The 26,016-nt window shown below is 35.1% G+C and overlaps 1 protein-coding gene across 1 annotated transcript in view; it reads right to left on the bottom strand.

Moving 5' to 3' along the window:
- Positions 1-268: 268 nt before the first annotated feature.
- The window catches only part of CADPS2 (calcium dependent secretion activator 2), a 713,380-nt gene continuing 687,632 nt past the window's right edge, over positions 269-26,016 (bottom strand). Inside the window, exons 27-28 of the mRNA XM_074195280.1 lie at positions 10,153-10,257; positions 269-1,235 (exon numbers count right to left, since the gene is read on the bottom strand). Of these exons, the coding sequence (XP_074051381.1) occupies positions 1,059-1,235; positions 10,153-10,257 (282 nt within the window). The 3' untranslated portion in view covers positions 269-1,058. The remainder of the gene's footprint in view (positions 1,236-10,152; positions 10,258-26,016) is intronic.

The following is a 26,016-nucleotide window of genomic DNA, read 5'->3' as shown; positions in this document are numbered from 1 at the left end:
AAATGACTGAACCAAGTTATATATAACCAAGTTGAAATTCTATGATTATATAAAAGTTGCCTCAAAAGTCATCTTTGAACTGCACTAAGACTTTTGGAAGACCCTATATTTCAGGGTTGTGAAAGGAAAATTTCAAAACACAGATAAATTAAGGTTATTTAAAATTTTCACATAAGTCTTTAGCAAATGTTTTCTTCCTAACAAAAAGTATGATATCAAACACATTCATTCATTCACATTGTATATGCTGTTCCTAATTTGAGTCGAAAGGAAACTAGATGAGTGGGGTGTTTGAAATATTGAAAACATCTTTTAATTCTTTCTGAATCTTTACAAAGTTTGATAAATATAGAAGTAGTCATGATACATTGTATGACTTATTGCCTGCGAGCTCCTGCCATTACACAAGGAAAGAGAAGTTTGATGTGTTGATGACACCTCCCCTATCTCACATTCTGGAATCTCCACTTGTCAATATGAATGTACAGAATTCGAGAAGACAGATGGCAATGAAGTAGTCTAATCTGTAGGTGGATTTAGCAGTCCTTTTAGTCCACTAAAAATAGTTGAATACCAATTGAGAGCACTAAGAACCTGGGTTAACATTTAATACACATCACAACATGATAAATCAATCACATAACAGGAAACTTACATGGAAATCATAAATCAGAAGGTACACCATATTTAACAAGGGCACTGAATAATTGGCACAGTGATAAATGACTTCTGGTCACAATTTGAGGTACATATTTCTGCTTTATGCACAAGACACACTTTGATGGATGTAGAGAAATAAATGTCAAATTCAAGAAAGGTACGTCTCAGTCACAAATGGGAGCAAAACTCAGCTCTGTGATAAGCTATATAGGAAGAGGATAAAATTACCCTGCAAAATCCTTGGCATTTTTTCCTTTTAACCCTGCTTCTATAGACATTTTTTTAAAATAGTGGAATGAATTACAATTATTTATATGTGGTCAAAACCCTAACTTTAATTTCTAGGACAAATTACAAAATTAACAATGTTAAGACACTAATAAAGAATCTACTTGCTCTCATCCTTCTTCTTCTTCCTCATCACTGTCTTTCATTGTAATACCCTGAAGTCCTCCTCCATCAGAAACAGAGGCTGTGGCCTCCTCCACAGTTAGGCGACTGTGAAGAGCTTCGTAGGTTTTGCTGTTTAGTGTTCCCTCCAATACACCTTGTAATCGGAAGTCTCTGTATGTTTTCTGGGAGAAAAGAAAAAAAATTATTTTTTATTAATTATATTGATTTTATTTTTGTACAAATGATTTTTTTATACATTGCTAAAATATTCTTGTTTAAGAGTAAACATAAGGGCAGCTAGGTGGCGCAGTGGATAAAGTACCGGCCCTGGAGTCAGTAATACCTGGGTTCAAATCCGACACTTAATATTACCTAGCTGTGTGGTCTTGGGCAAGCCACTTAACCCATTTGCCTTGCAAAAGCCTAAAAAAAAAGTAAACATAATACCCCCTTCCCCCAAAAATATAGACCCTCATGAGCAAAACAGTAAAGAAGAAAAAAATAAAATAAAAAATAATAATAGGGGCAGCTAGGTGGCACAGTGGACCGAGCACCAGCCCTGGAGGAAAAGAAAATTTCCTTAGACAACTTCAAAGGTTTTTTTTTTACTTACTTTTGTTTTTTGTTAAAGTCAAAATACATTCTCATCTAAACACTGTCAATTTCACTTATCTATTCATGGCTACAAATTAATCAACATAATGTTTCCCATTGTTTCTCAGATAGGACCACACTCTCTGATGGCCACTTCAACAGACACTTGAACTCCTCCCCCAACACTCTTGACTCTGGCTGATGAGTTGTTTGCCTTATCTTGCCAGGGCTGAGGTCTCTATACTATTTCTTGAAATCTCTTCATCTTGTTCCCAATATGCACTCTTCCCTTTATGTGTTATCTGCCCCAATTAAAAGGTAAGTTCCCTGAAGGCAGGCATGTTTATATTTTTATTATCAGTGTTTAGTTTAGTGTGACATCTGGAATGTAGCACTTTATATGTGTTTGCTCTTCTATCTATCTATCTATCTAACTGATAGATTGTGTCCTCACCCACCCTAGAGCAATTCAATTTAAGCAGCATTTATTAAGGTCTTATGTTAGGCATCTTTCTTGATAATGTTCTGTATCTACAAGGTAAAAGAAAGGTCATTTGTAGTACCTAAAAGAAAAAGGCAACCATATTGAAGCTTATAAAATGGTATTCTACAATACCACTTTCTTCCATGTAGAATATAAACTCCTTGAGGGCTGGGATTGCTTTTCATCTTGTCTTTGCATTTCTCTAGTAAAGTGTCATGCAATTTGGGGATATTTAAAAAGTGATTGCTGGATTAGAAATCTCTTTTCAAATAATAGTTGGATAATTATGCAGTGGACCAATCATCAATTTATTAAGTGCCTAATACTATTAATATAGGATCATAGGTTTAGAGCAGGAAGGGACCTTAAAGATCATATAGTTTAGCCTCCTCATTTAGTTGAAGAAACTAAGGACCAGAGAAATAAAAGGTCTTATCCAGGGTCACACACACAGTAAAAGGCATATGCAAAATACTAGTCATAAAGATAATAGTAATCATACTTGAATGAATTTTAAAACTGCAATTTTATTATATCTTGTGTTTTTAGAATATCTATATAGATCTCTTTATACCTTCTGCCCCTCCCAGAGCTATCCCTTATAACAAATGAAAAATCGAAGAAGAAATCAAAGCAGAAGAAGGAAGGAGGAAGAGAAAATTTGACAAAGTCAATTTATATATTGAAAAAAAAAGATTGCAAGGTTATATTGCAAGGTTCCAAATTTTTTGACACCCCCCTCTTTACCTTTCCATTTAAGAAAGGGGAAGTGTCTTCTCAGTTTACTTCTTTTTCCTCTAGTGGGGATCTTTCTATTTTAATGATGAAGAATTAATTGCAATTCATGACATGCATTATAATGGTTTAGAGGGAAAAGGGGTTAGTCATAAGAACATTTAATTTAACATATTTTTTTCAGAATCCTAAAATCATATAATTCAGTTTCAAGTGACAGTGTGTAAATATTTTTGAATATTTGTGTTTAGTTGCAGCCTTCCCGTTCTGTTTCGTATTTCACCAGAAATTGGAGAAATAATCACAAGTTCCCATTATATACATTATTAATACTTCCTCCTTATGCTTTTATTTGCATTTGTATTCCTCTTTAAAAAAATGTCTTAAACACACACACATTTTACAGTGTTCTGTATGTTGTCAAGTAGAACAAATACTGGGTGGTTGGTTTCTATGGTGATACCTTTTAAAAAAATCTAGAGTTTATATGCACTTAAAAATGCATGTCACCTACATACCTCTTTTGTTTATATTTCGGTTTAATTTTCCTAATGCTGATTTTCCAAGGTTTAAAACTAGGTTTAACAGTATTTGAAGTTGGAGAAAAAGTCCTTTTACGTTTCAGAAAACCTCAGAATGAGTAAACAAAGAATAAAGGAAGGGGGGGATAAATAAATTTTTTTTCTAATGTAAATTTTTTAACACTTTTTAAAGAAAGTATCTTCAAGTCTGATTAGAACTTCTAACAATCGAGTTTCCTGTGTACTTGCTCAGAGAAGAACCTATCAACCTACACCAGTTCTAAAATATGAGTTGTGCTAGTATGTGTTGTTTGGAGTTCTAACCACCAAAAGAAAAATAAAAAGCTAAATAAGATGAAAAGATGGAATCAGGATGCTGTATGACCAAGGATCATATAAATAACTTTGGGCAATGCACTGCTTCTTTTTAAATTATTTCATCAATAAAGAGTGGAGAGATTGGTATCATGAATAGAATACAGGAATTCAAGGAGACTTGGGTTCAAATCTTGCCTTTCATACTAGCTATATGATGGGCAAATCACTTCTGAGAGTCAGTCTCTCTCTCTCTCTCTCTCTCTCTCTCTCTCTCTCTCTCTCTCTCTGTCTCTCTCTGTCTCTCTCTCTCTCTTTTTTATCTCTAGAATGAAGGGAGCTAGATTCAGTGTCCTCTAGCAAGGAGGTGTCCAGGCCAGCTCCAACAAGCTCCTGAGCCTCATGAGTGATTAGAAATTGTCTTACATTACAAAGTCAGGCCTTGATTTATTGCTTTGTTGGCTATCCAGACTTATGAAATTGATGCAGAAAATGTTAATATAGACGATTAAATTTAAAAGTGTGTCGTGTGTTCATTTTTACCCTAATCTTCCCTCTCCTCCCAAAGCTGTTGTCTGAAAGTTACCAGCACAGTCCTACATTTAAGGTAGGACACCCTCCATCTGACTGGGAAGACGAGGACTCATGGGAGAGTAACTGTCCTCAGTTTTGCAATATGCTTCCTCCTCATATGCCCAATGTTAGAAGGAACCACTTTTAGGTGTACCCCTTTGAGACTTGATCAAACAGTACAGGTGGCTTGGACATGGCCATTATTATTTCATAAAACATCATGGGAAACGTGGCTAGAATGTTGGATTTGAAGGCAGCCAGATCTGGGTTCAGATATTGCCACTGATACTTAGGGGCTAGGTGACAATGGGCAAGTCATTTCACTTCTTTGAAATAGTTTCTTTAACTGTGAAAAGGGCCTAATAATGCAGTCATTTCCTTCCTGACAGTGTTCACTGTGAGGCTCAAAAGAAATGACACATGAAATTTGTACACTTAAGACAGTATGTTAAGTATTATTGTGATGTAAGAATTTTAGATGTCACGGGTTTTGTCCTCCATGTATTTTTAAACCTAAAATCAATTTTCTTTAGAAGGCCTTCAGAGTCAGGGAACTTTAGATCCTGAGTTTCTGTTTCAGATGTCTAAGGGAAATGATTTTCACTTAAATTTTAATGAATCTTTTTTTCTAGGTACTTCCATAATATAATATAATGAATAGGCACTAATTTCAAATGTGTTTCTTAATTTAAGATTACATTAATGTCAAACTCTCTTTTAGAGGCTGATTTTTTTGTTGTCCTTTGGGTAAACACATTTGCACTAATTCAAAGTGAAATACAGCTGTTAAATTATATATAAAGGTTCTAGGAATAGTTTTGTAGATAGTTGAAAAATCCCACCACTCAACTTTTAAGTCTTCAAGTTTCAAGGAAAAACTATTCCCCTGGAGAGATAGGTGTCTGATAAAAATGCAATCCAATCATATAAATTCATATATAGTGCTTATTTTGTATTTTTATTGTAGCATTTTTTAGTGAATAGAAAGATAGCTTGTGGTCAGGAAGACTGACAAATGCTAGTTGTGTGACAATGGACAAGTCTCAACCTCTCAGTGTCCCTAAGTATCTCATTATAAATTACAGAGGAAGGGGCGGCTAGGTGGCACAGTGGATAGAGCACCAGCCCTGGAGTCAGGAGTGACTGAGTTCAGATCCGGCCTCAGACACTTACTGATTACCTAGCTGTGTGGCCTTGGGCAAGCCACTTAACCCCATTGCCTTACAAAACAAAAACCCCCCAAAATAAAAAATAAATAAATTACAGAGGAATTGCCAATCTATACAAATAGAGGGAGTTTCCTGCTCCAAATGAAATCACAAGTATACTACAACTATCACTAAGTATTAGGTCAAGCTTAATTTTTGCCATGTCCCTGACCTATAATCTAGTTACAATTTATATTGTTCTCTTACACTTATCTAGTATTTTAAAACAAAATTCAAGGGGCTAGTTAGGAAGGTAAGTTGAAGAGCTAGTATTCATCCTGTCATTTAAGGACTTCTCAATTTGAACTTGTAAACCACCTGACAAGCTGACCTGGAGCTGTGTTTATCTCTCAATATAAATGGTACAGATCCTAAGTCACAAGAACTTGTTAGAGGGTCCTCTCTTCCTTCTCTGGTCTCCTCTCTTCCCTCAATTCCACCTAAAATCCCCCACTACAACAATTACACGGGGAGGTGGATATGTGCCTGCTGATTTTGTTTCTTGTGATATTGCCCTTAAAGTGAACTTTAATGTCTCAGTCACTTTGATCATTAGAAAATAACAATTTCACTAATAACTTAATAGAAATTTTTATGGAAATCCTGTTAGGTTCTGCCTTTAAAAAATGAGTCACATTCACAGAGGGATGATCAGGGATGAGGGGAATGGGAATTCTAATTAGAGAAGAGGAAAGATGATCAGAGATGAGGAGAATGGGAACTTTGATCAGAGTGCAGATATCTTGGTTTGAAAATGACCCCAAACAACTTCTAAGTTTCTAAAGTAGCAAAAAGGAGTCATTCATAAAGGTTAGAATTATTTAGATGAGGTCTATATAATCACAAAAGTAAAGAAATATTTGAATAGATATGACCCACTAACTGAGGAGTAGTTTTATGAGCAAAATATAACAATTTCTGGGTTTCTTGTCACAAATCGAATGAACAAATGGATGAATAAAAAGCTATGAGTAACTTAACTAAGTACTTATTATATTCATACCATGTTTATTTACTAAGCAGTTACTGCCAGATATACTCTAAATGCCAATTTATTAAACATTTACTATATGTCAGATATTACAATACCTGTCCTGAGGAGGTCGCATTCTCATAGGGATACATAAAGAAGAACTAGAAAACATGGGATCGTGGTTTGGAAATGTCCAGAAAGTGACATGGAAGTCATGTTCTGGGTAAGATAAGATGAAAGTCTACTCAACCAGATTCTGGGATATTCCTGGGAATATCTGAATTTTCAATGGAAGAGGGATGAAGAGAATGGGAACTGTAATCAGAGAGGAGGAGAGAAGATCAGGGTTGAGGGGAATGGGAACTGAGGAGGAGAGACGATCAGGGTTGAGGGGAATGAGAACTCTGTTCAGAAAGGAGGAGAGAAAAATCAGGGTTGAAAGGAATGAGAACTCTGATCAAAAAGGAGGAGAGAAAAATCAGGGTTGAGGAGAATGGGAACTGTGATCAGAGAGGAGAGAAGTTTAGGGATGAGGTGAAGGGGAATTATGATCAAAGAGAAGAGATGATCAGGAATGAGGAGAATGGGAACTGAGGAGGAGAGATGATCAGAGTTGAAGGGAATGGGAACTCTGAGGAGGAGAGATGATCAGAGTTGAAGGGAATGGGAACTCTGAGGAGAGATGATCAGGGTTGAGGGGAATGGGAACTCTGATCAGAGAGAAGAGGAAAAAAATCAGAGATGAGCGGAATGGGAGCTCTGATCAGAGAGGAGGTTGGAAGACCAGGGATGAGGAGAATGGGAACTCTGATCAGAGTGCAGATATCCTGGTTTGAAAATGATCCCAAAGTTAGGTATGTAGTTGAGATATAGATAATCTGGCCATTCAAATTGGGGCTCTTTTGCTTTTCTTTCTATGTCCAGGACTTGTCTCCACATAGTAGGTGCTTCATAATTTTTACCAAGAGACCAACATGCCATTCTCTAAACATGAAGAGCAAAATTAAGTTGGTTGAATGGAAAACAAATATATTTGAGAGACAGTGTGGATTTTGTAAAGCTTAGGTTATTCAAAAGCTTTCCAAATTCTTTTATTGTTTCATGAAAAATAATGTGGGTGGCTATGTTTGGGGAAACTTTAATGACAGATTCAAAAAATTTAAATGTTTATGTATTACAAAATAAAATTGAAACATAATTGATAAATACATTAAACTCATTAAGGGCAGGTTAATGTTCAGGGAGGAGAAAAATTAATGAATCAAGAACCCACTTACATTTTAAATATGAATAACAATTATTTGTTAGTTTAAGAAATAATCTCTAACCAATATGTTGGCTGATCCTGAGTCCCTATTTTGAAATAGAAGGCATGAAAACTCAAATATACTTATGAAATGATAACAAATGTCCATTTATTTGTGACTCCCAATTATCTCAACAAAATAAGAAAATCTTAAACTAAGAAATTATAATGGTCTTAATTAAGAAAATTTCTAAATCCTTTTTTTCTTGAATAGACCCTGCTATTTTAGTTTTAGAAAGAATGTGGATTTTAGCTATTAATTTACACATAAGCATATATGCATGTATAAATATTACTTGTACAAATGTATATTGTTAACATGTAATCATATGCACATATGTGTGTTTATACATATTATAGCTAAAGTCCAGAATCTGTTAATACTGGGATTTTTTTTTCATAAAATGACACCCAAAATCCAATCCAAAATAATATCTATTAAATAATGATAATATTATCTGAATCACTGATAAATTGATTGAATATAAATTTGAGAGTTTCTTAAACATATTAATGCATGACCACAGGACCATGGACTTAGATCTGTAAGGACACTTGGCAGGCCATCTGGCCCAATGCCCTTATTTTTTCAGATGAGGAAATTGAAGTCCAAGAGGTCAAGTGACTGGTTCAAAGTGAAGAAGGTGGAAGACAGAGGTTGGATGTGAACCTGTGCCCTCTGAATCTCAATCCTGTTCTCTTTCTGTTCTGCCACATCAACTCTCAATAGTAAATAATTAAATTATTTAAATTTAAATATTGCTGATCTTGAGGACTGCTGACTAATTCTATTATTAATCATGATGTGGAATGCAGTTCTAAGACATTAAAAAGGCTGATACTTTTATTAAAACAAATAAGGTGCATCCTATTCCTTTCATCAAAGTCACATTTTCAGAAACGATAGAGACTGAGACTTAATGTTAGGGGAAAAAACCATTAGGATATTTAAGGATTGTTTTTTGGTTTATTAAGAAGCTATAAGTTGATAATGTACACTAATATTTATGAATTAAAAATATGACAGATACTAAAACTGCATTTTAGTTATAGATTTATAAAAAAAAGAGTAGCTCTAATTATACCAGTTTCCTGATGTCTCACAAATATTGACATTTACAAGTACATATTTCAATAGGTAGACCAATATTCCACCTCTGGAGCAGTTTGCTCTCATACTCTTTGGTGTTTATGTTGTCACTGAGGCAAAGTTCAAGAACTGGGGCCAAGATATCCTTCTGTCAATATCGGTTGACATGGTCTTTAGTACAACCTTTTTTAAATATAGTCAAAATTTGCTCTGATGTTTCCATCAAGATTTAACATGGACAGATCTACAACTGAAATAAAGATTCTTGCATTGTCCCTAAAAGAGCAATGACTTTTTAATAGCTGCAAGTTGAGTTTTCAGCAATAAGTAAGAATTTTAGCTCATACACTTCAAGACAAGATTACATAGGCTAGGAGTACATTACTTGGTCATAAGTTTCCCTTATTATATGAAAATTGAGTTTTTCTAAAACTTTAAAACTATACATTGACAAGATCTTCCTTTTTGAAGGATACAAGACCAAGCTCCCTCAGTTTGGATGCTGTGGTTAGGGCATATTTAAATGACCCATTCATTCACTAGATCACTAAAAATCTTTGGTAAGGTTGTTACTTTAAAAATGAGGTACTTTGATATTCTTCTATAGATATATTGATTAGTTTGTACACAAGAGAATGAAAGGAATCAACAAACTGTGACAATATATTATCTTAATTTCAGTTGTCAAATAACTGAGGACTTTCTTTCTCTTGGGTCAACAAAAACATAATCCAAAAGAGACATCCTTGATGGTACAATAAATGAGAAAAAATCCCACTGGATTCCTATTCAATCATATTTCTAGAGAATTTAAGAGAATTAAGATACCATATGATTGTTCTCATTATAGTAACCTAATTATTTTTGTATTTATGTGTATTAAGATAAATTTAAGATGAATTAGAAAACTAAGGAAAATATGTAGGTAACTCTATCTTATGGCATTTCTATATGAATCAGTGAAGTTGACCAATGCTTTTCTTCCCTCTACCATTTAGAATTTACTTACTTATGCCAGCATAGGCAGAAGCCTAGGCTTGAAGTAATGAGTTCAAGTCCTGTCTTGGACACTTATTAACTGTGGGACAATGGTCAAATCTCCCTCAGGGTCCCATGCCATTCTCCTAGACCATCAATTATGAAGGAGTTGCTCATTTGCAACTGTGGTTGGAGTTTCTACACAGGTTTTTCCCAGTACTGACAAAGTCAAAAGTCTACACTTCCCTCCAAAATGTTGAATGAGATTTTATCTTTTTATCAAATTGTAATAAGCCATCACATTCAAAACCATTTTATTTACCTTCACTATTTTGATGAGAGTCTTCAGTTGGTAGATGTGAAGCTGAAGGTCTAATCTATCCGCCAACCACACAGAAATGACTTTCATGGAGCTGCTGTACCATTGCTGAAAAGGATGTGGGGGGGGGCAGGGCAGAGGGAAGGAGGGAAAGAAAACATACACACATATACACACACACACCAAAACAAACAAAAAAAAAAACAAAAAAAATCACCTCTGCAGTATTCATTTAGCAGATTTGGTAATGAGGGGTAATGAAACACTCTGAAATGACCACAGATCAGCACTTGAAGTCAATAATGCTATAATTTCCTGTTAAGAGAATTGCATGTTTTGCTAGGAAATCTGCTAACTTGACCTAGACTGTGCTTTACATGAATTAGCACTAGTCTTTCAGCTGCAGAATATTCACAGGGAAACAGAGCTTTGCACTTTGCAGCCTAGTAGCCTGCTTTGTAAGCTGTAAGTAACAATGGACACTAAATACATGTTTATAGCCATGAATAGCCTGCTGAGACAGCAGGGGGAAAACCAGCTAAATTATTTTCAAAGAGAAATTTTGCATCACTTCAGGGTTTTCATGCAATATTGTAGAGTCCTAGGGAAAAAAATCAAATGGTAGATCTCACTGTGGCACAGAGTCAATATCTTCTGATGTCTATCTTTTATTTTATTTTGGAATTATGGCAAAAAAAAGCACCCTCGATAAAACCATCTTTCTACTCACAATCAAAATCTTCATCAAGACCTAGATGTATTACTGTGGTTAGAGTCTTCTCAAATTCTTTAAATCCAACCAACAATGAATAAGCCTTTCCTGGAATCTGAAGAACCTTGTCATGGCAGTATTTTTTTCTGAAATAAATGATTCAATGGCTGTCTGCTGCTCATACAGCAAAAGGAATTGATTTGTTTCATTTGGGAAGCGATTTAGTTTTGGGAGAGTTCACCTTCTTGTCCTGTTTATTGCAGGTCTCTCCATAGAAGAAGGATTGAAATCCTTCTAATGTAATTTCCTGTTTCTTTATAATGTCCACAAAAGAGAAATTCTGGGTTTGTATAATGCAAAAGGGACAGCCCAGAAGTCATAATTTGTACATTAAGTGAATTCAATTTATAACTACTGTACCTGGATATAGGCAACTCAAAGAATAATGTTTGTAAAGAGAATAGCTTCTCAAAAAAAAAAATCAAATTCTAGCCAGTATTTGGCAAAGGGCAGAGCAGCTTATACGATAATTTAAGGGATCATGTATGTGTGTGCTATATCTGTGTGTGCTTTTAAACTTGTTAATACATATGTGTATATGTAAGTATGAACACCAAAATATAAAGAAGATAATTTAAAAATAATCTATATGTAATAACATTTGGGGGGCAAGTAAGGATATTTTGTAAAATCAACTCCTGGAGTTATCTCAACTGGAAAACTCTGATTTTCTTAGCATTTTGACTTATGTTCATTAAAAAGTTTCTCTTACATATTTTTTAATCTAACTTGAACAAAAGATATTTTAATTATAAGTTTCTGAAGACAAACTGGTTTCACACGTCATCATATTTCTTTTAAATTAGTATGAGCATATACAAAATATAGAGTAAACTAATTAAAATATGGAATAACTGATATATACAAAACACCATAATATCAACCTAATAATAAAATGCTACTTAAACACATGCTTTGGGTTTTTGGGGTATATTATTCAGTTCTACTTTGCTTTTTTCACATGTTATATTCTTATTTTATGGGATTTAAAAACATTAGGAATAACAGATTTTAAGAAACTAGATCTTCAAACTGTTAATAATATTCAATATATTCAACTAAATTTTCAACTGAATTTCTTTATTCCTGCTAACACTGCATAATCTTAAGATCTCTCAGTATTCATTTTAGTTTCTAATATACTTGTTTTTTTTACCTTTGCTTGTTCTCATTATTTCAAACATTAATATCATGACTTCTTTAAAATAAAAGACAGATCAATTTTATTAATGATCAAATACACTATATAAGGAAAAGTCCTAAGAATCATGCATAGGTCAAGATCTGGACAGCTAGGGGGGAAGAAGGATTTTAAAATTACATTTTTTCTCAGGTAAAAAGTTGACCTACTCTTATGAAAAGTGGAAATATTTCATAGTATAAGTTCAGGTACTGTGTTAGTTAAGACCTCCTGCTACATCTGCTCATTTCTGTACATATTAGAGCTAACCACACTCTTGAAGACCTACCTGAGAAAAATAACACCTCAACATAACTCCATGATATTCTCTCCTTTAAAAAAACCTCACCCAGTTTAAACTTAATTTGACTTTATTCTTCTGCTGTACAAATGTGATAATTACTATGAAGAGATAATCAAAAGCACATTTAATATAAAATAGAGATTAGTATGATTAGACCTTATGACTAAAATATAAAAGTCTCTAGTGGAAAGCATTTTCAAGGGAAAAATGGTCAATAGTTTTTCTAAGATTGTCAGAAATAATACATCAGAACTGTCATTGGGTAAAAATATCAAAGTAATAAACATCAGCATCACCACACATCATGGAGAGTCGCTATCAGCCATGCGACACGGCCATTGCAATAGGAGAAAAGGAAAAATTCATGTGCTGAAAATGTAAAGGTCACAGAATCTTGAAGAACTTTAGTGATGGCTAGCAAGGAGTCTTGAGTTCTGCTCTGGAAAAGCAGCAGATGGGCAGAGAATCCCTCTATAGCCATTATTGGAACAGACTCGGAAAATTCATTCTCCCGAAATTGCCATTGCTTCTTGCAAACAAAACAAAAACAAAAGAAAAAGCAGAGGCGAAGGGTTTTCTATTTCTGGCATAGCAATTGGTGTTGAAAATCCCAGGTCATAAGCCCCCTTTGGGTCCTGGTGTGCAGTGGATTCCACTTTTGATCATTAGTACAACAAAAACAGAATCAAGTCAACCGCCCTCACCCCTAAAACGCCTTGCAGTAGGGTCAATTTGCAGAAACGTTCAAACATCCAGAAAACATCCTTTCATTCTGAAGAAGTTATTATAATAAAACATTTGCTGGCTGACTATTCACTTTTTTTCCTTCAGGGGATGGCAATGAAGGGGCATAGCAGTTTTCACTGAAGTCAATGGCATGACATTATTGCTTTATTCTTTGCTGTGGTCCACACAGGAATAAAGCAGTAAGTGTATATTATATATTTTTTCCACATCAATAAGGCGACAGCAGCCAACCACTTTAACAGGGGGAAAAATATGTATTTTTTTTATTCATGCTTTATCCAGCTCCTGTAAGGGCATGCATTACTCACTTCATTTTCCTGAGATATCTCTTTTAAAGCAAAAAATAAAAGAAAAGGAAAGGCTAGGGTTGACTCTGTGAGACCCCTGTATTTATTCACACTTATTGTGCATGACTGTAGACTGGTAAATCATATTAGCAGCCCGTCTCCCCATCAAGCCGCTACTTGCTTTCCAGCCCTGGGAAGGTTCAACAAATCAACAGGAGCACGGAAAACAGAACATCAGTCTAATCTAGTGTTTAAGGTGAAGTTTTCAAACCCAATCTAAGGAGATCTTTAGAGCAAGCAACAAGCTGAAGGGCCCAGAAGGTGGTATTGACAATGAAAGAGTGTTGAAATATCGAGGAGCGCGGCGCTCGTGCATTTTTAATAACGCGAGGGTCAACAAGGACACAACTCCCTCAGTGCCAGTAGTTGCCACTGACTATGGAAATTGCCACACTAGGGCTATAAACGCTTTCAGTTCATCAGCTTTCTTAAACAGTTCATCAGCTTTCTTAAACACCCTAAACCCCCTCGGCGGACCTTTAGTCTTGAATTAACAAACCAAAGCAATGAAAGAGGGTGTAGCCTGAATGGCTGGCATTGATCCCCGACTGTGTCAGCTCAGCTCCAGGCTCAGAAAAACTCTCTCCATTGTCAATAGAAATTGACAGACCTCCCCCCCTAAATAGTACAGCTGAGCCGGCTGGATCCTCGCAGCTGTAAAGGGCTCCCCTCGCAGGGTCCAGAAGCACTCACAATGGAACAAGCATGAGCTCTTTGTCAGTCCCAGACTCGGCAATTTTCTAACAAGGATTAAAGTTGTTTCTCGGCAGTGCTGCTGAAAAGAGATTTAGCAACATACCGTGCTTTCTTCATGCAAGTTAAAGAGAAGTAGTTAAGGAATTTCATTATTCGGCCGACCATTGGCGAACACAACAACAAATATATGAAATATTCCCAATTCCTTCTTTCCCCCGACTAATTGATCACATTTTGGAGGTTTCCATTAAATATAACACTTTAAGTCTTCTTAAAAACAAGCACTGAGTTTGGAAGTTTTCTTTCTTTCTTTTTTTTTTAAAAAGGTGCAGCTGTTTGCCACCTGGAATGAGGACTCAATATATACTAATGTACAAAGCCTTAGACCTTCTGGGGCTGATATTCCTAAATCTGAATCACAAGACCCCATACGGCTTAGATAGGTTGGCTTGTTGCTAGTAAATGGCTGCTGTCAGAATGTTGTTCCTGATTGATGACGATAAAATAAAAATAGCAGCTTTGGCCCGGGCACAAATTTGTCATCTATTTTCTGCTTAAGTCTTTAGCGTTTTATTGATTAGGAATTGGTTATGACCAAGGCTATGCTTTTCATCTGGTCTGGCTCTGTTTGTCTCAATAGGTGAATAACAGAAAAATACGTTTTCCAGAGCTTCGAAAGAACTGAAGGGCTAAATTTCCACATGGGGGGGGGGGGGGAGAAATACATTTCTGCAATTATCCCATCAGATGCAGGTTGTTTCTTGAGACTTACAAAGTTGAGATGACAGAATTACACCTGGAAAATACCGAACACACCTTTTGGTTTCCAACATATGTGTTTTAAAGGAAAGGACCTGGTTGATGATTATTATTGTTATGAAACATAAAGTTTTAAGGAGAGTATGTAAGCCATGCAATTCCTTAGGACACTCTAACAATTTTAATTTTAATAAATATTAATACTTGTGTAATGTCAATTTTTAAAAATTATTTAGCATTATTGCCATCGAGTATTATGGAATTTACAGCTTCTATGTCCTCATATTTCTGAGGTCTGAAGTGAAAGATATGAAGCCATATATTAAATACCCTTCTTACTAACTAAATTTGATCTAATGAACATGATATTTTTTCCCCCCACTAAAGGCATCTCCCTGAAACTATAACTTGTCTTCAAGGAACAAAGAAAAAAGGAAGAACAATAACAAAAAGGAAACAGACACAAGGAAGTGTTTAATTCAATCTATAAAGACCTAAGCTCCAGGCAGCATTCAACTTAACCTATTAAAAGGTGGGATTGTTTAATGAGGGCCTAGTCCTTAGAGTATGCTCAGATTTTTATCTTCCTGGTGGTTTATATATAGAGAGTATGCACAGATGTCCTTGCCTGGTTTCAATCCAAAGTGTGCAACTTTAGAAGTCTTTTTTTCCAGTCATGCATGACTGAAGGATTGCTACTATGTGATGACAAAAGTCTTCCAATTGGCTCTGCAGTGAGAAGAACTCATGATTCAGGAGGTATTGAGTTGAAACCGAGTACCCATCATACACTCTGTCTCTTTTCTTTCCTGGTAGTGAGGGAGGTAAGGAATGTTGTGAGCTGCTAAGTTAGGGAAAAGGTGGTTTCTCTATTGTCCCACTGTGTGTCTATGGGTATATGGCACCTCTGCTTCTTTTGTGTTTATTCTTTCCTTCTCTTTCCTGAATGAGTATTCTGAAAGGGGAGTGCTTAGGTAATTTAATGGTTTTAAGAGATTCATCAGAAATAAGAAGTGACAATTTTTTTTTTGCAGAATGGTAGTGACCAATGACTGAGAAAGCAACTGTAGCAGATGTGAAAAGATAATTACCTGAGGATGATGGTGATTTTAAGGAATCATGACCCCTCATAGCAGAAAAAAAAAATATGACTATGAATTGCAAAAAAAAAATCAACAATTTTTGTAATGCAACAGAACTCTTCCTAAGGGGAACTTCATGAAGGGGGAAAAAAAAGACTCTCTGGGGTAGAAAATCAGGAGGCACCCTGTGGCTGGATGTAATCTCAACACAGATATATCACTACCAATGTATTTTAAGTTTGAGCTCACTCTCCCCGAAGATTTTGTACACGAACCACAGGCTTGAACTCCTGGATTGGGGGAATGATGTTTTTGCAACCCTAACATTGCTATACATTTTTAATACATTTATTTTCTAAAAGCTAATTGAAGCTGATGGCTGATTATCAGTAGGAAGCTCACCAGTGATGACTTAAGGAAACAGTACTATAAACTCCAACTCCTCAAAATTATCCCCAGAACCCTGAAAGAACATAATCAAATGGAATTAATATGCCACTGTAAGGAGGTATTGAAGGAATGCCGTGCTATACTATAGTACCTAAAAAGTAAGGATAATTTCTTATTCCAGACCTAGTAATTTTCATGCTACACTTCTTTTCTCAGATAAAGTTATGGTTCTCTATATAGACCAGCCAAGGGTACAATATCACCATGATATGATGTTAAATATTATGGAGCAAGGATTCTCACTTTAAGCCTTAGTTTTACAACTAATGAGCCATGTGACCTTGAGAAAATAATTTCAGTTTTAGGTGGCTCATTTTTCTCAACTGAAAAATAAGAGTTTTTGATTAGATGATATCAAAGATACTTTCTCATTCTAAATTCTATGATTCTTATAAACCCAAATTGCTTCTTAAATTCTGTGAGGCACCATATGACTTAAGCTTAGATGTGCATAAAAGATGAAACAATAGATTCAATGAATCTTGTTTCTAGGGTCATGTTCATATATTATCCTCAGGCCGTAGAGTTGTGCATTTGTTTGCTTATCTGAAGTGAAAATTAAAATTGCCTCTGTATGTGTGTGTGCCTGTATGTTTTCCTGCAGTTTGGATGTGACCTACCAATTTATTTTACATTACTACTGCTCATTCCATACAAATTAGTTTATTTATACAATGTTCCATCTTTTACCTCCACACAGAAACACCTTACCTTTGCCCTAAAGATTATCTTTCTTTTCATCTCCTCTTAATAAAATGCCTAATTTTCTTTAAAGAACAGCTCAGGTAGACTCATCTACAAATTTGAATTTCGCATTTGCTAGTTATTTGCCCTGTCCCAAATTATTTTGTTTATTCAGCACATATATGTGTATGTATAACATAAGCAAATATATATATGTATATAAACACACACATATATACAAATATTTGAAGGCCCCCAAGAGAATGGAAGCTCTTTGAAGGCTAGTAATGTTTTGTTTTTGTCTTTGTAGCTTTAGCATCTAATACTGTCTCAGTAGACATTTGTTTAATAAATTTTTAATCAAATTTTTGATGTGTTCAGCTCTAACTTCTTTCAACATAAACTGTCAGTAGAAAAATGTAGTAAAGTAAGCAATCTTTGGGCCTGGAAGTCTGCAGTTCTAGAATTTTCTTTTTCTATTATTGTATAACTATTTCATTTGTTTTCCAATTATGTACAATAGTAGTTAAGACCCATCATCTTTTGGTAAGGTTTTGAACTTTACACTTTTTCTCCCCTCCCTCCCCCCCCCCAATGCAATCTGATAATCTCTACATTGTTTCCCTGCTATGCACAATTCTAGAATTTTCAATAGTCATGACATCTCACCAATTTGGGTTCTTGATGACATCACTGCTTTTACTAATAAAGTATACCCCTATGATGAGGGCAATAATCCTCTCAAAGCACTAGAGAATGATTCAGATTTGCTGGACCTTTTGACCTCAAGATAAGGAAAACAAAGAAAATACAAGGTATTATCACTATTCTATTATTTAATGCTTCTGTTTACAAAACTCTGAGTCATATGGAAGTCTTATGTACCTTTGAAAAAAAGTACTGATATTTTCACAGATGAACCAATAATTTTTGTACCAGGAAGTGAGAGAGATCATCCCAACAGGATCAAGTGTTCTTGAAATATCCATAGGAGCAATAAAGTGCTTGAACACTATGCAATCCTCAGTATCTTAGAAAACTTTTTATTCTATCTCCAGGACTAAAGGAAGAAAATGGCCACATTACCTACAGTTAAGGGTACTAACTAGAGAGCCAAATATTAGGCTTTGCTCTGGGAGAGAATAAATAATGTGTGTAATACAGTGTAAAGAACTAACAGATGGGAACAAACCCTCAAGTGATAGTTTTTTCTTTCCCCAATGAATGTGTGTTCTTTTGGTAAGTTGAACTATGAACTTTCATGCTTTCCTTCTATACTTCCATGGTGACAAATGGGAGTCTGGAGAGTAGGCTGTCCCTAATATGAAGATACAGCTTTTGTTTTTGCTGTTCAGTTGTTTCAGTCGTGTATGACTCCTTCATGACCCTATTTGGGGTTTTCTTGGCAGAGGTACTGGATCAGTTTACCATTTCCTTCTCCACTTCATTTTACTGAGAAAGAAACTGAGGCAAAAAGGATTAAGTGACTTGCCCAGGGTCACACAGCTGGTAAAAATCCGAGGCCCAAACTGAACTCAACATGAGTCTTTCTGGTCTGGCGCTCTAACTATCCCAAAGACACAGCTATATAGCAGTATACATTTTAGACCAGGTCTGTCTATATATATATATATATATATATATATATATATATATATATATATATATATATATATATATATATATACATATATAAATATTTAGAAGGTAGTCAAATAAAACATCAAGGTTGCAAGGCCATATTAGGACAACTAGAACTCATGGTTCCATTCACTTACTTCTGGCCTTGTTTTAGCAAAAAGAGAACCCTTGACTAATCAAGGGGAAAAGCCATATTTCTACATAATAACATCCTTCCAATTCCATTTACTGTATCTTCTATTAGTCCAAGGGGTAATTCCTTTTTTTTTTAATCTTTCTATCTATCAATGTCTGAAAGTCATTTTCAGGTGATGTAGGAAGAGAAAGGGAAAGGAATAAATATTTACACAGCACCTACTATGTATCAGGCAATGTGCTAAGTACTTTACAAATATCTCATTTGATCCTCATAACAGCTCTTTTTGTGATATTATTAACTCCTTTTTGTAGTTGAGGAAATTTAGGCAAACAGTGATTTGACTTGTTCAGGGTCACACAGCATGTAAGGTTAAATCTAAATTCAGGTCTTCCTTTTCCCAAGGCCAGCATTCTACGGACTATGCTAAGTCTCTGTTTAGACATTATAGAATTTCCTTTAATGGTTCCAACAGAGAGATACCATTGGTACTGGAAACTTCTATGTAAGGAGACTCATGCTGTCAATTCAAATCAGAATCTAATCTGAAATTTCTAGTCTTTGAGATTTACCTGAAGCAATGAGAGGTTTAATGATTTGCCCTGGGTTACACTGTTAGGAACCTAGGTCTCCCTGGCTTAGAGACTAATTTTTTATCCATTACATTACATTGTCTGTTGGGAGGGGGGAAGTCCAATTAAATTCACTTACAACATGATATAACCCAAATTTGCAAAGGCAAAAAAAGTAATATTTTATTCAGTTCAGGTTAAAAACCAGGAGCTAGTTCTATTAGTATTCTATGTACCATTTTACATATTCTTTTTTTAAGAATGTTTACAGTGTCTTGAACCAGAAGTTCAAGGACAGTCAGAACACTATAGCAAAATCAATACTTTATGGAAGGAAAACTAACCTTTGAATTAATTCAGTTCAAACATTTAGTAAATACCTGTTAAAATAAGAGAACTTGGCTTGGTGAATGTAGATTATTAAAATGATTATTAAATCAAGGGCATTTATTAGGTATGATTACGAGTTAGGCATTGTGAGTATTGGGAAGACAAAAACAAGTAGAAAAACATTTTGGTAGGGGGGAGATAGCATAAAAGGAAGTTGATATTTGAGCAAGAGGGTATTGAAGAAAGTCCTAAGAGTGGTTGGAGAGGAAGGAAGTTATGGTTGTTCTGGAGATGATGGGAACCAGTCTATTAGAGCTGGTCTCAATCAGAACAACCTGAATCCAAACCATATCTCTGACATATACTGGCCTCTCCACTCCTACCTCAATGTAAATGGAATTGTTTCAGTTGCTCAACACAATGCTAGCCACACATATTCCCAAGACATTTCAAACTTTATATTTCTTATTATCTCCCCCAAAAGTGTAGAAAATTATTGAATCATGTATTTTTCATCTTGTGCAAGAGTAGTTAATCTCTAAGCAAAGGCTTTTAAAAGCACTTGAACTTTGTAACTTCTGTAAATAAATAAATATTCCTTTTTATGAATTTAAAAATAATTATAAAAGAGGTGAACTCTTTTGAATAAATTGTACATTTATGGCTAATATCTTATTTTAAATATCTTTTAGATTAATATCTACAAATGGCTGTAGGTGAACACATGTGATACTTTAATGCCCCTGGCTTTTATTTTCCTTGCAGTCCTATATTATCAAGCTGTCTAAAAACCAAAAGCAGAATGGCCAAGTAAGCTACTTCCCATATATATTACATTTAGCTTCTTTAAAATATTATTTAGTAAATTGTTGCTCTTATTCCATTTATTCCATTAGCCTGAAGGGGACAGTGTGGAATTATTAATGAGGTCCTGGACTTGGAGAATTTGGGTTCAAATTCTACATACACTTGTTAGTTCTTGACCTTGAGCAAGTCACTTAATATTAATATTCCTCAAGCAACTTCTAAGGGCTAGCCTATTGTAATAAATAAAAAAAAGACAGTCAACTGTATTGGTTAATTTTTTGATTGAACTGACTTGTCATAACACCAAGACTGATTGAATGTGTTGATATACAACCTTAGAATACTTCTCTGGGATATGGGGAGTGCCTTTTCAGAGTGATTTGTTAATTTTTACAACACAGTGAAAAGTGACTGTCAGTAAGTATCACATTCTATTAATCATCTTGACCAAAGGAAATTGAATTCTAAGAATGCTTGTCATCAATTATTTAGGCCACCAGATTTTTAGAGATGAAAGCTCAGGCATGGAAATTGAGGTTTAATTTCTACCAATACATACAAATCAGGTCATCTTATCAATAAAATGGAGATAATCTCGGTGGAATGTTGCATATCCTTCAAATTGCAAGTTACTCTTTCTAAGTCTTTTGTGAGTTGGGACCATAAGAAATGGAATTACTGAGAGGAACAGTTTCATAGTTCTAGATCTGAAAGGGACATCAGAGGTCATCTAGAATAACCTCTTTATTTTACAGATGAAGAAATTGAGATGCAAAGAAATTATATGACTTGTTCAACATCATAAAAGTAGTAAGTGGAAGAGGCAGGATGTGAACCTTGGACCTTAATCCTATGTTTTCCAGTCTACCAAAATTGACCTATTCTTTAGAAAATAAGGATCTTACAGACTGAAGCAGGAATAGCTAGTGGAAGTCAAAACAATTTGTCAAAGAGTTAAGTTTGGTTACTGTAAATTAAAAAATAATTTACTAGCTATTTAAATATTCTTTTCAGGTTTTAGGTATACTGCTGTGCTAATTCAAGAGGAGAGGCAAACTAGATTGAAACCAGATTTTCAAAAAAAAAGATTAATGAAATAATGAAGAACAAAATGAGTAGAATCAAGAACATACTGTAAATAATAATAATAATAATAATAATATTGTTTGAAAGAAGAACTTTGAACAACTAAGTCATTTTAAGTACTATTAAATACTCAAATAAACTTCAAAGGACCTGGGAAGGAAGATGCTAAACACAGCCAAAGAATGAACTGATAAATAGAAATATGTTTAGTATGGTTTACTCATATATGCATTTTTGTGTCTAATGGTAGCCTTTTCTAGGGCAGGGTGAGGAGGAGGGGAGAAAAAATGTATGCAACAGAGAACAAAAGAAAATTTAGAAGCAAGAAGAGAAGAGCTGGGTAGTTTTGAAACTATATAATATTTACTAGTTTTTTAAAAACAAAGTGGGCAAAATGGAAATTCATGGTTTTATATTGAATCTTATGCTGTACTCTGTACACGGAAATGATCTTTTTATTTTATATTCATGTTCAAAATGAATTAAATTGTCCTTTAAAGTAAAATAGTATGAATAATTCTTGAACTACCTAATCCATTGGGTTACTGTAGTTCATCAAGTTTTAAATGTTTATATAAATGTATTTAAAATTCTAAAACTTCACATGAATCTTTTTGGAATGGAAGCCAGGCTTATGAGCACTTGAAATATATTTCTTTGATGAGCTTTCTTCTGGAAGTATCTGATGATGAAGAATGAAGAGGCTCAGTTCTCCACTTCAGTATCTACAAGGGTACCTCAAACACCCAGCCCTGCTACTGATGAGAGAGGGAGCAGCAGTAGTGGTAGGTACTTCCTACCACTTCCTTCCAACTGCCAGTTGCTTATCTTCTCATTCAGGTCACTGAGATGTAGTCAGTGAAGACTGTCCTTTGCTCTCATCTCCAGTCATTGTTTATTTTTTCCTTCTCTCAGGTAAAGAAATGTGAACTAGGTGGTGACTTTGTGACCTCTGAAAGGTTAAGGGAGTGAACTAATAGAAGTCAGGTAGCAGGAATACCTGCTAAATTCTATGGAAAGAGTAAAAGTCCCTGTGACATGCAGTCAAGAAGGATCAAAAGAGACTATTCATTGGCTATGCTGAATTTGGAAGTGAATTTTATTAAATGTGCCTAAGTTTTGGGTCCATCCTTTTTCAGGAATATAGATAGTATAGGGGAGAATTCCCCACCAAGTGTTGGGGGGGAAATGTTTTTATCTTGTCCTTGCAAATTTTATTAATAACCTTTTGTAAATTAACAATTATAATAATGGTTAAGTGATACTGGGTTGTCATTCCCTGAAAGTTAACATTATGGGAGGAGTCCTATCATGAGTTGATATTACAAAAGAGTAATATTTTCCCTCTGGGATAATCCTAAAACTCTAAGGGGGAGACCCTTGTTTTGGGAATATAAGTTTTTCTGATGATCTTCCGAGTTCATAAAGGCTCAATATTTACTTATAAATCTTCATAGAAATATATACACATAAATATATTTGTGAACATGACTTCAGCCTTCAGCTCTCCCTTGGAATTCTTTGAGGCACATTATCTCTCCATGCTGGTGCAGGAAGGGGGATTTTTCTCCCTCACTTTTACAAAAGTGGAATGGCATTGTGAACTTGAGGAACAGGACAGCATATGGTTGGGCAGGGCCAGCTCTAAAATCTCTTAGTTGAGCAGTGGCACTTGTCTTCTTCTTGGTCCCTGATGTGACCCTATGTCTTAATGTTTTAACAGGGAAGTTATTGAGCTGGTTTGTGGTCAGATGTCTCCCGAGTAGGGGAGAGAAAGAGTTCTGTGTTGGGACTTGCCATAAACCTGGTTTGAGCAATAATGTAGGGAGTGAGGTTGTTCCCTCTTCCTTTATGCCTTTCCTTTATGATAGAAAGCTGGAACTGGATGGACATTACTTTGCTCTACATTTTGCTCTGACTTTCATGTATTCTAGTTTTGAAACACAAAGAAATATAGAAATATAGAAAATAATAAAAATGTAAAAAAACAATAACTATGATGAACTCATTTGATAAGGTGCTTTATGGTTGTTTTTAAGTCAGCTATTAACTATTCACTTTGAAATTAACTTCCATTCTGCATGTGGAATCTGGGAGCAGGGTGTGGAAATACACCTTTCCTGATGCCTACCACTCACACCCAATCTCCACTAATGCCTATCTACCCTCTCCAAACTATGTATCTTTTATTTCTTGGATATATAGGTCTTCATGTATCTGCTATTTTCCCCAATAGAATATAAACTTGTCTAAAACAGGAACAGTATCATTTAAAAAATCTGTATCTCTACCAGCTACCACAATGTCTAATACATAATAAAAGTTTAATTTGATTGATGTGAAAAAATGTTTAAGATTTTAAATTCCTCAGCCTACTTCTATTACTTCTACACAGGATACTTCAAATGCCCTTTTCTTTCTGTCCCTTCTCATAAGCATTTTACATTCTAAAACATAAACTAAGTGTTTGCTCTATGTTTGCTCTACTTCAAACATAAGAAACTTCAATGAATATAAGCTAGTCATTGATGACTAGTAGAAAAAGATCTAGGGAGCAGCATCACTTCAAATCAAAGATAAACTCCCCCCCCCTTAGCAAGCAAGTATATGATATTGGTATATGTAAGCAGGAATATAGGTAGTATAAATATTCCCTGGAATCTACCAGAGTGTTGTGTCTTATTGGAGACTCCAAAATCTAAAGAATGATGGGAGGAAAAAAACTTTGTAAAGGTTCAAAAGACAGGCACAAAAAAAAAAAAAGATGATTAAAGGGTTGGGAAATTGGACCTATGAGCAAAGGATTATTTAGCCTTGGAGAAGACAAGCATGACGGGTGTCTTAATAACAGTCTTCAGGTATAGGAAGGGCTATTATAGACAGGATGTTGACTGCCTGTTTTTGGTATCTATTGAGAGAATAAAAGGAAATACCCCTTAAAACAGCAGAAGATTTAGGTTAGATGTGAGAAGGGACTTTCTAGGGGTTTGTTAAACATTAGGATAGAACAATTAAACTCTTTTCTTTCCACTAGTCTTTAAAATAGTGATCTGAGATAATTTAGGTAAGATGAAACCTTGTCTGAGATTGACCTAGACCATCTGGAAAGTGATACTTAGGAAGCCTAAAAGTGGTCCAGGGATTTTGTTATGAGTAGGATTCTGAGATTGTATTGCTAATACAATCAATAAATATTTTGAGTCAGAATGGTATAGAATAGAGAGTGCCAGAATCAGAGTCTGAGAAATTCAGTTCAAATCCCATTTTGCCAGTTATAAATCTCTGTAATCTTAGGCAAGTCACTTACATATACTTAGGTCTAAATGTATATATACGTGTGTGTGTGTGTGTGTGTGTGTGTGTGTGTGTGTGTGAGTTTACACACATAGAAGCAGTTGGGTAGTTTGGAGACAGAAAGATTTATCTTCATATTATTTATTTAGTTTTTTTTTAGGTTTTTGCAAAGCAAATGGGGTTGAGTGGCTTGCCCAAGGCCACATGGCTAGGTAATTATTAAGTGTCTGAGGCCACATTTGAACTCAGGTACTCCTGACTCCAGGGCCGGTGCTCTATGCATTGCGTCACCTAGCCGCCCCAAGATTTATCTTCATGAGTTCAAACCCGGCTTCAGACACTTTCTAGTTGTATGAACCTGGCTTAGTCATTTAACATTATTTGCCTCAGGTTCCTCATCTGTAAAATGAGCTGGTGAAGGAAATAGCAAATCACTCTAGGATCTCTGCCAAGAATACCTCAAACGAGGTCACATAGAGTTGAGACATTACTGAAATGACCCAACAACAACAAAATGTGTGTGTGTGTTTATACATACACATATTTATCTATGGATCTCTCTATTTCTCTCTCTCTCTCTCTCTCTCTCTCTCTCTCTATATATATATATATATATATATGTATATATATACATATATATATATAGTGTGTGTATGTTTATTTTTTATATTTCTACACATATATAGATATATGTAAAATATATTTACACACACATATACATATACTAGATTTCGACACTATTTCAGCATGGTGATCAGACTGCTGGTACTGATGTAGTTCCTTGCAATGTGCAAGCAGAGAATGACCTCAAGCAATACAAAACCAGGGTGAAAGAAAGTTCAAAAACTTTGCAGTTGTGTAGTTTGGGGAGAATAAAGCAATAACTCTGAGAGTTCTCTGAGGACATCATGCTGGTCAATTGATAGTCATGGACTGACATCACTGGTCTCAGGGGAGGTCATTCCTCTATCCTCCCAAGT

Source organism: Macrotis lagotis, chromosome 7 (genome assembly GCF_037893015.1).
Source record: "Macrotis lagotis isolate mMagLag1 chromosome 7, bilby.v1.9.chrom.fasta, whole genome shotgun sequence".
NCBI lineage: Eukaryota > Metazoa > Chordata > Mammalia > Peramelemorphia > Peramelidae > Macrotis > Macrotis lagotis.
The sequence above is the reverse complement of the archived record's forward strand: the minus strand, read 5'-3'. Positions and strand labels throughout refer to the sequence as shown.